The 10,611-nt window shown below is 45.8% G+C and overlaps 2 protein-coding genes across 2 annotated transcripts; one reads left to right on the top strand and one right to left on the bottom strand.

Moving 5' to 3' along the window:
* Positions 1-1,162: 1,162 nt before the first annotated feature.
* On the top strand, positions 1,163-2,724 carry LOC127312232 (uncharacterized). Its single transcript, XM_051342769.1, has 3 exons — positions 1,163-1,575; positions 1,653-1,737; positions 2,342-2,724. The coding sequence occupies exons 1-3, from the start codon at positions 1,178-1,180 to the stop codon at positions 2,429-2,431; spliced, it is 573 nt and encodes a 190-aa protein (XP_051198729.1). The 5' UTR covers positions 1,163-1,177; the 3' UTR covers positions 2,432-2,724.
* A 671-nt stretch (positions 2,725-3,395) lies between these two features.
* LOC127312231 (uncharacterized) lies at positions 3,396-4,954 on the bottom strand. Its single transcript, XM_051342753.2, has 2 exons — positions 4,302-4,954; positions 3,396-4,204 (listed from the first exon to the last, which is right to left on the bottom strand). The coding sequence occupies exons 1-2, from the start codon at positions 4,754-4,756 to the stop codon at positions 3,649-3,651; spliced, it is 1,011 nt and encodes a 336-aa protein (XP_051198713.1). The 5' UTR covers positions 4,757-4,954; the 3' UTR covers positions 3,396-3,648.
* Between the last annotated feature and the right edge of the window lie 5,657 nt (positions 4,955-10,611).

The raw sequence follows: 10,611 nt of genomic DNA, 5'->3' as shown, positions 1-10,611 counted from the left end.
GCCTGGCCCAAACTTAAAAGTGACGCAACACTATGTAACTATATGGATGAAATTATGAAGTGACAAGCTCTATATTTCATCCATGTCTTCATCTCTTATTATGGTGGCTTCAAAGTTCTGAAATCTCCACTTGCAGCGTCCTCTTCAATCCTCATATGCTTGCTGCCATCTCCATGCACGGTCATGCTCCAAAGCTTGTCCCTCTTGTCCATGCTAGGTCCATCATTCCTAAGAGTAACAAATATATCTGATTTAGTCAGCATCAAATTCTCATGTATGGGAGGAATAGTTCCAAGAAACGAAAGTACCTGATATTTAAGTTGTTTGGCACGAGGTCGAGTGATTGGTCCTTGTATTTTTGTGGCTGTAGGTACAGCGGTTGTATCAATAGATGGGATGTCCTCATCACCCATTGTCCAGCAGTCGTCTTAATCTCCTTGAGGACATGACTGAAGATCCCTAGATTATTACTCTTCAGGCGTTGTATCACCTCCATGCAGTCAGAGGCCATCATGATACCATCCACGCCTAGGTCCGCGGCAAGCGCAAGCACCTCGCAGCATACCATAGTTTCAAGGCAACCATGGTGGGTAATCTCCTCAAACACCAGTGTCGAGGCACCGAGATAGACGCTTGCATGTGAACAGACCGTGGCCACAACTCCTCTACTCGTTGTCTTTGCAACGACTCCATCGATATTCACCTTGCACATATTTTTTTCAAAGGAATACGGTAGGAAAAGCTTCTACAATGTTTTTTTAAAAATTATAAGAACCTAAATCTGCACTACTGGAGACTTGAACCTGAGTGGCTGGGTTGTACATCTACTTCTCTGACCAAGTGATAGGCTCACTTCTTCACCTTGCACATATTCAGCAAAGGAGGGATCTATCTCAGCGCAGCCAGGCGGCGCACCGTGGCTCTAGCCGTAGCAGCTTTTGGTTCCTTCGACAGGGATAGGTCATGCAAGAAGCTCACGACGAACTGATGCGTCGACTCTGAATTTTCTGTATTTTTACCTTTTTAGTACATGGTAATCCTAGAATTAGCACTCACGAGGAACACGAAGGCTTCTACAAAATGGGCTGGACTGTTCTGGGGGAGTTGGTGGCAACGTGGGCTGGGCTAGAGGAGTAGGTTGCAGAGTGGGCTGGGCTTTCTTCTCAGCCACTCAAAGATGGCTGTATGGACATGGGCGCCGAGAACCAAAACACAAACCCTAAGCTGCCCGCTGAGGCCCGCCACGCACCAAGACGCCAGGATGCGGCGGTGGTGCTGCTCCTCCGCCGCCGGCCTCGCCCGCCGCCTCCTCTCCCCCTCCTCCACCACCGTCATCCATGCTCGTGATCTTTCCCATGCCCGTCCACCCCTGCCCTCCCTCCTCTTCCGCCGCCACCACTCCCACGCCCCTCTGCCCGTCATGGGCTCGCTGTTCCACTCCGCGGCAGCCGCTTCCATCGTCCGGCCTCCGCTGATGGCGATGCAGGTGCGCCAGTACGCCGTCAAGGGCAGGTCCCGCGCGCCGATCACGCCCACCATCTCCAAAGTCAAGAAATACAAGATGAAGGCCCCCTCGTAGGTTCCCCTCCACTATTAGTACTCCAGTAAATCTTGCTCGCATTTCTGAATCTCGTGGTGCTGCGCTGTCTCAGGTCCATGAAGTTCCGCTTCCGAACGATGAACGACGGCCAGATCCGCAGGTGGCACGCCGGCAAGCGCCACAATGCGCACCAAAAGGTGCCAAATCTTTTTCTTGTGCTCATGTTCATTTTCCTCATCCTTCTCGCATTTCAAGCAAATGATCAAGATCCATGTATAGCTACTTGATAACTGTACCAAACTGCATCAATCTTCCAAACGCAAGCCTGTGAACCCCGATCATTCACAAGCTTCTTAAATTACTACTGCTGTATAGATTGATCATGTCTCCCAAATCACGAAATGGAAGTTATGATAGGACAACAGCTACCAGGTGCTTGCCGTGCGGTTGCTTTTGATCTGTACCATAGTGTAGTTGCCACTGAGGTCAAGGGACAAGGTCAAATCTATAAATGTGATCACCTTTTAAAATGGCAGTAGATATATATTCCCCAATAACTTAGCAACTACAGCCCCTGTTAGTCTCTCCAGTGAGCTATACTTTCTGTTGTTATAGTACAGCATAATGCAGAACCAAACTCATTTCAACATGCAGTATTCCAGTTGCAAAATTCAGAAAACAATATCCAGAAAGAATAAACTTATCTTCTTGAATCCAAGTAGGCTCTGGTGTTGAACAAATGAATCAAATCGTACTTTTACACTGAATTTGCATGTGATGTCATTCCTTGTCGATTTGCAGTCCAAGTCAGCAAAACGAAGACTTCGGAAGCCTGCTTTGGTGCATTTGGCTTACGCAAAAGTTATAAAGAAGCTCAACTTCTGCGGCTAGGAAATGGTGGAACGCAGGATGGAGATTGGCACATGAATCTGGTCGATGAATACTGACTGCCAACTTTTATCTTCTTACATTTGTCGTTTGATGCATTGCAATCAGATTTTGTGCTCTTATCTGTTCACTGATACCGATGAGCATTTTGTGATATACCAGCCGTTTGTTTTCTGCACAATCTAGTCTAGTTGATAAAGGCTCTCCTGTGTTGTGTTATCTGTTATGCACATGGAGAAGACTCACCATAGACCATAGTGATGATGGCAGTAAAGAAACTGTATTTTCATTGCCTATGCTTCAGGTTCAATGAGCTTCAAGTGCCGATGTTTTGACCTGGAGTTTAGTTTCAGAAAATTCAGAGGACTTTGGTCTTGCTGTTTTTTTCTCAAGTTGAGTACTTCACGCTTTGATTGTATCGTGTGGTTGTCATTCAGAGATCTTGTTAGATCCTATGTCAAGAGAAACTTTTGGCTTGACATTGAATGTTTTATTTGTTGGTAACAGGCAACATCATGCCAAGATCAGATGTAGGAGCTGATTGAATCTGAGTATGGGTCTGTTGTACCTTAGGATAAAGAGCACAATGCGTTGCCATACTAGTTATATTTTGGGATGGATTTGATCTAGAAGTCATGAAACTAGAATATCATGACTTGCAATGTCCAGTCTCGTCAGACTATGTGCAACAGGGTTTTGCATTGTGGTAACCAGATTCTTGTTGTCGTCTGAGCTTTTATCTGAGCACTCAAACCTCAGGTTTTCCTTTCAGCATGTTCTTCCCTTCCTTTTTATCTTCCTTTGTAACTTTTTTAACAGTGCAGTGTGGTTGGATATCGCTATCAATCATGATGACAAGGGAGATTGGTGGAACTTGAAGCGATAGATCAAGAGATTCATAAACAGTTATCGTGTTAGTAATCTGCTAATAGCTAGCTTCAAGAAGGGCAAGCATGCATTGATTAGCTACCATAAGCGGGTTTTAGTATAAGTAAACCAAGTTGCCATCGACAAATACATACGGAACTGGTCTTTTTCTCTTGATAACACTATAGTGGCAGGCTCTTCCACCCAGTAAACTAGTTAAGTAACATCAGTAGAAGCCAGGATGCAAAATAAAGTTCTACTGACACTAGGTTACATGAGTATTGCCATACGCTTGAGCGTCGATTGCCTGCTTGGTTCATCGTCTTCAGCTGTAGATGAAGGTGAATTCCAGATTAGAGGTAGTCGGAGAAGCTAGAGCTGAATGGATCAAACAGCTGCTCCTTGCTGTCATCTTCCTGAATCTTGGTGATGGAGGAGAAGATATTAAGGGCGTCCATGTCTGCAAACAGGTCCAAGTCGTCCTCTTGCTTCAGCTGGTGATGAACACTATCACGGCCCACGTTGGTGATACTATTGTGAGTTGGACCTGCAGCTGCAGCCGCCGAGGAAGAAGATGGGACGTTGTTCTTGGCCACGGGGCGCGTTGATCCGGCGAGGGCGTTGCGCTGGGTAGGCCACGGGTGGTTGTGGTCGGAGGTGTAGGTGATGACGAGCATGTTTGGGTCGGTGCGGCTGCGCTCCACCTGCTTCCTCGCCGGGCATCCCTTGGAGCTGCTGCAGCGGTAGTAGCCTCTCGGGTACGGGGACCCCTTGATCGGCTTCTGCCCGTACTTCCTCCACGCCCACAGGTCGGAGGGCACCACCTCGCCTGTCGTGCTTGGCCGGCCACCCACTCCTGGGGCCGCCGTCGGCGCCGGGATGCACACCACCTTCTTCGTATGGCTCTTTCTGCACGCAGAATTGCTCCATTGTGTACGTTAAGCCATTGCCACTTTGACATTTTGACATGGTCGTGGAATTTGATAGATAGGGATATAATTCTAACCTTGGCTTCATTGCAGCAGAGACACGTGGGTGATGAACTATCGACATTTGCTGGAGACGATCACCTATCTCCGGCGCCACCACAACGTCGCCTTCTCTGTCGATATCCGGCCGACGAATCATCCCAGGCAGTGGCTCTTGACGTGCCTGTGGATACACCGTTGTCGTCGGTGGATGTGTCGAGGCCACCCGATGATCAGACGTTGGCCTAGTATTGCCGCCCATCATCATCATTGCCACCATCCCCAACTGCTCATCATCGCCATGGCTGACGACCAGGCCACCTCCACCGCTTCCTTCTTGCAGCAGCAGCGAGTTGTACTCCTCCTCCGGCTGCAAATAGGGGGAGCCAAGGGTTGTTGGCAGCTGGTGATGGTGAAGCGGGTGCAGGCTTGACCTGACAACATCGGAGAGATCTCCTTGCTCGCCCGGCGATTGCCAAAACAAGTCACACATGATCGATCGATGGCCACTCCAGTTATTGACGACGGTTCAGTACTTGTGCAGGTACTGATCAATTAGCCTGCAAGCACAGCGCCGTGATCTGCCATGCATGTATGTGATCTATCTTACTGCATAGGTGAGTGAGCTGAGAGAGTTCTTGTTGTATATATGTGCATGAGGAATGGAAGGCCGGGGCTGACTTTTAACACTAGAAAAAGAGTCAGCCAAAAGCAAATGAAGGTGGTGCTAGCAATTATAGGGAAAGAGCAGAGAATAGACCCCAGTCCACTTTTTCCTCCTGTAAGTATATTAATTATTAGCGTGGGTCACTTTCTACTCTAAACCTAATTTGAAAGAATAAGACGATTGATGGAGAAAGTGAGGCATGCTGATAGTTTAGGGAGAAAACGTACTAGGTTTATTTTTTCTAGAGTCAATAGTATTCACCTGCGCAGTGACTAATTCGTGGCACATAAATATATATAATCCGGAAATAGTGCTCTGCACCTTGATAGAGATAGTGGTCTTGTCTTGCACGGTCCAAATCAACAGCCCCATCGTTGATCGATCGGTCGATGGCTACTATCATTTTCAGCAATTGGTCCATTTATCTCCTTTAACTTTTATCTTTTCTTTTGCCTTTTTTGTATCCGGCTAATTTCAGTCTACATCTTTGATAATTTCATTAGTTTTGGCGGGCACTAGCAGCTCGATCGTTAAGTGGGCTGGCCAGGAAGGAGATAGTAAGATGCATGGGTCAATCCAGGACTGCAGCTTTCTGAATTTACTGCCCTATATGCATGGGTGCACAGATGCACTCAAAAAAAAAATTATCTTAAAAAACATTTTTAAAAGTGTAAGCAAATGATGGACCAGATTAATTATAACGACATGTATATGCTTCATTGACTAGATGTTTTTCCTATTCACTAGCGGAACTCAACCAAATTCCGAAGGATGACATGTATTCTCGATGTGCTGCTAGAAAAGCTCGAGACTGATGCCCAGTTCAAGATCGACTCGTTCTTAGCTCGACCAAAAAAGAAAGGAGTGAAGTATGAAGATCTTATATGGCTTGATTAGCTTACTAAATTTTAGCTCGGCAAATCGAAGTACCATTATTTCGTATCATGATTATGTTATATATTAAAATAAAATAGGAAAATTTGTTACCTTATATATTATGAAGAGACTTTATTCCTCCTATATACAAGAAAATATTGAAATTTAGTTATGTGTTAGAGCAAATTTGGGCACTAACATGGTACATGGTCTCACCCTAAGCTATACTTTTCGTTGAGTTCTACCAAAGAAATATGTTTGGTTTAAAATAAAGAAAAAAAATGTGTGTACCCATTTTTTTTTTGTTCGAGAGACAATAAGCCAAGATTTTTCAAACAAATTTATGTTCTAGTTGTTTTGATTGGAAACACATTCATTGTGTTTTGTTGTGGTATTGCTATGGTCTGAATGGCAAATTGCCTTCAAATAGAGGTTTTTTTATTTGTTTCTTAGCTCGATATCAACTTGAGATCGTTACAAACTAAGTAAGAACCAATTTTTATAACTCAAACTTTAACTCAACTCAGTCGAGCTCTCTCAAATTTTTGTATGATTTGAGTTGAGCCTAATCTAACTTGTTTGAACTCAGACTCATTTGCATCCCTATGTATAGTGTACTATCTAGCAAAAAATAGGAAGAACCATAGTTAAAAGAGGGGCAACTTTGCTTTAAAGCTAGCTAGGCTAGCTAGAGAGTACAGATCGAGGTGCACCATATGAAAAAAAAAACCGAAAAGAGCATAACACGATTGTTATTTCAATGTATAAACGACAAGCTAGATTTTTTTGAATAAAGGCAAAAGACTTGCCTTAATTCATTGATTCAGAAGAAGTTAGAGTACAAAAAATAGACCTTACAGACCACTCACACAACCAAATGTTTCGCCCCAGCCAAAGCCCACGATTTGGAGTCTAAACTTAATAGCCACGAGGGTAAATGCCAACAAGGAACCATTTTTCCTAAATATCCTTGCATTTCTTTCATTCTAAAGGGTTCCATGAAACTATCAAGAGTGACGTCAAAGCTTTCCTTCTATTGCCATGTCCTAGGACCAAGTTGTTCCAGCAAGCTTGACCATCATCAAAGGCATGCCAAGTTGAAGGGTTGAGGTGTTGAATTCCAAGCCAATCGATAACCATATTCCAAATGTGGATGCAGTAGCGGCATTTGCATAGGAGGTGTGCCGCCGAATCATCGTTACGGCGACAAAAAGGACAAGTCCTACCATTTGGCCACACTCTTTTCTCAAGCAAGTATACCATCAAAACCCGGTTTTGGATGATTCACCAAGAGAAGAGTTTGAATTTTGATGGCGCCCAATTCTTCCAAACCAACCAATCCATCTCCAAGCCGATTGTCCCGAAAAAGTGTGCCTTGTATGCTGGGGCGCAAGAGTAGGTCCCGGAGTCAGTGAGCTTCCAAAGGATAGAGTCTGACGTGACTTCACTAAGGTAAATTCCCAAAGCTTCGTGAACTCTTTTAGATGTTGCACAATGAGACCGGCATATGATGCGGTGAAGACCGAAAGTTGCGCCGTATCACCACCCATTATTATGTCTAACCTTGTAGATGAAAATTTTGCGCCTTCGAGAATTCACTCTCACATGAAAGAATTTAGTGCTGGCATCACATTCCTTTAAGTTCCTTGTTCTAGCTCGTTCTTCTTGCGGGCAGGGACGGAGACAAGGGGGGACGAGGGGGGGCGCAGCCCCCCATGCTCATGATTTTCCTTTGAACACAAGGCATGACAGCTTCTTATTTGTGTGATTTTAGCTAGTTATACCCCCCTCATACTAACATTGCCCCCCTTATGCTTCATTTATGCCTCCGTCCATGCTTCAAGGGCAGCCAAACCAATGCCTCTTCTTTTGAGCCTAGCGCGGATGTCTCTCCCCTCCGAGGAAAGTTGTTGTCTTTCCATAGCCAAGTCTAGGTGTAGGATGATGAGAAGGGCCATGTGAAGTTGAATCTTTGTGTTGGAGAATAAGCTTCTACTGCATTGCTTCAATCGTTTGCCGGTAGTAGTAAGCTTGTGAAGTTAGAATGAATCAATAGTGAAATTAATTAAATCTCGTAAGAAATGACGAACGAGTCGATCAGTGAGTGCATGTACTGTGTTACAAGTACTTTCTGGGTTAGATAAAAAGAGGGGGTACATGATATTACTGAATTGCCCCTAATTGTCGAAAGCTACTTTTGAAAATCATCACCCTTGTATTGTACTGTTGTACATATATGTAAGCAGTACACAATTTATCTGTCGATGATTTTATTGGCCACGCACGTAGGTAGCTTGATGTTCGATCGACATGCGAGGACTCGTTGCCAACGCCTGATTGGCGAACAAGCTAATTAACTAGATAGCAGCTGGTTAGTCAACCATCAAGTCGTCAACACGCATCGATCATATCCAATCGCAACTATCAATTCCAGCATAGTACGTAATCGTATGGAGTGTCAGTCCATCATGGTCCACTACGTCGTATAGCTGGTCATGCTGTTGAGAAATTAACATGTTCATTTCAGATTGACAGTGCCAGCTACACAATATTAACACAGAAGAGCTAGCTAGGTGCATGCATGATTCGAGATGGACTTGATCGATATAGCTCGATCGGTGCTGCGCGCGCATGATTAGTTGACGACGATCGATGCGTATGCTTGTGGCGAAAATGGATTCGATGAGACGTTTCGAGCGACAAAAAGATTGGATGGTATAGGCCGGCCAGCCGCTTCGCTTTTACCACTTGGAATTGCACCCAAATCCATCCATCACTTCACCTTGGCTCATCGATCCATGGACGATCGAGTTCGTGCGCACACTCACACGATCGACGCCCCCTAGCTAGGAGCTAGATAGAATCTGAAATAGCAGCTAATGATTGCTCCATATACATATTTCCTGTTTTCGCAGTACGTGGTGGATGATCGTTTGATGGATGGGCAGCTTGCTAGCTAAGCTGCATGTGGGGCGATCTAGTGATCCTGAATTAAGATTAGCTAAGGTAGGCCTGCCGAAAAAAGTTCATTCTGCGCGAAGCCGCAAAGGATACTGCCATCGAGATAGCTCCTGACTTCCATGCCATCCATCCCTAGATAGATTTGTTCACACATGATCCTCTCGGGTAGGCTTTAGTTCTGCTTCTAATCAACTAGTCCATAGATAGCAACGACAGATAGTCGGTTACTGTTTGTTTTTTTAGACGGAAGGGTCAAGATGAGCCCAGATTTAAATTAATAAAGCTACAACCGGCAGAGTACATAGAACAAGTAGCATAACACATAACACGAAACACACGCCCTCCGGGCGGACAAAGGCAAGGCACTAGAAAACTGATAGAGCCCCACCACCAGCACACATCAGGAGTTGCGCCCCAACACAACTCCAAACTATGCGAATAGGCTAAGTAGAAAAAAAACACAACAGAGATCGATAAAGGTAGGGCGGAAGCCGCCGTCAGTCAGTCCATGTGGTCCCTGATGCTGGCATGAAGCGTGCGAAGCCTACCAATCGCCTGCTCCAGCGCCTCCCGGTCTCGTCGCCTAGCCACTGGCTTCCATTCCTGTAGATAGATTAACATTTTATACAAACCGTCAGCTGGCTGAGAGGGGAAGATCCCTTCAATAGTAAATTTGTTTCTAATATTCCACAAGGCCCAACAAAGAGCCGTGCAACCAATCCAGACCACCCGCTTGGCATCCAGAAGTCTATACAGGTCCGCAAAGCAAGTCGGGTTCCAGAAGCATGCTAGCAGTTCCCTAACCGCACTCCACATAAACTTAGCTAAAGGACAAAGAAGATGTGAGCGGTGTCCTCCGCCTCCGTACATAGTGCGCATCGCCCCGTCGATGGACCACGTCTACGGTGAATGTTGTCGTTGGAAGGCAGGCGTTTCTGCACCAGCTGCCATAGAAAGATACGAACTTTCATGGGGACAACCACCTTCCAAATGTCGCTAAAGTGCTTTCTGGGAGTCCCCTGACAAAGTTTCCGGTATAGGGACTTGACCGAAAACTTCCCAGATGGTTCAAGCGCCTAGGAGATTACGTCCTACCCCTCCGAGAGCTGGAAGCCCATAACCCCAGCAAGGATGGTGTTCAGATCAACCCGCTCATGGGCTCCCAAGCTTCGGCGGAAGTCAATATGTGACATAGGCATCCCCAATGGACCTGCCGAAGATGGTACCCGGGGTTTACTGAAGGCCCACGACCCGAAGTTTATGAAGCCCGGAAGCCCAGTCAAGAGATAGTTTGGAAAGATAGAGTTGTATTAGGAATATCGACTTGCAACTATTACGGGACAAATGCAGATAGTCTTCCGAACTTTGTAACTTGTACATCATGAAACCCTCGGCTCCGCCTCCTATATAAAGGGGAGTCGAGGGACAAAGAAAGCATCGATTTCATTGTCAACACAACCCTAGTTTTCATAGCAGTCGAGTACTTTTCCGGCTGAACCTTCGAGATCTACTTGCTCTTTACTTCCCCGAAAACCCTAGTCTACAATCTGTAGGCATTGACAAGTCGATACCCTTTCAATTGGCACCGTCTGTGGGAACTGAAGGCGACAAGGATCTGATCTCGATGGCACGCTCAACATCGTCGACGTCTTCGGTGGGAAGCAACGCAATGGATAGAGGTAAACAGATCGAAACTGGTCTAGTCGATTTTGTTCCTCACCCGCCCTCCCGTGTGGATGCATATGCGTATCTGGAGGAGCCTACGGAGATGACGTTCGGGAGGTTCCACTTCCGCGTCGAAAAAGAAGGGTCGCATCGTCTCGAGGTTCCGGTTTCGTCGGGAT

This window comes from Lolium perenne, chromosome 1 (genome assembly GCF_019359855.2).
Source record: "Lolium perenne isolate Kyuss_39 chromosome 1, Kyuss_2.0, whole genome shotgun sequence".
NCBI classification, from domain to species: Eukaryota; Viridiplantae; Streptophyta; class Magnoliopsida; order Poales; family Poaceae; genus Lolium; species Lolium perenne.
The sequence above is the reverse complement of the archived record's forward strand: the minus strand, read 5'-3'. Positions and strand labels throughout refer to the sequence as shown.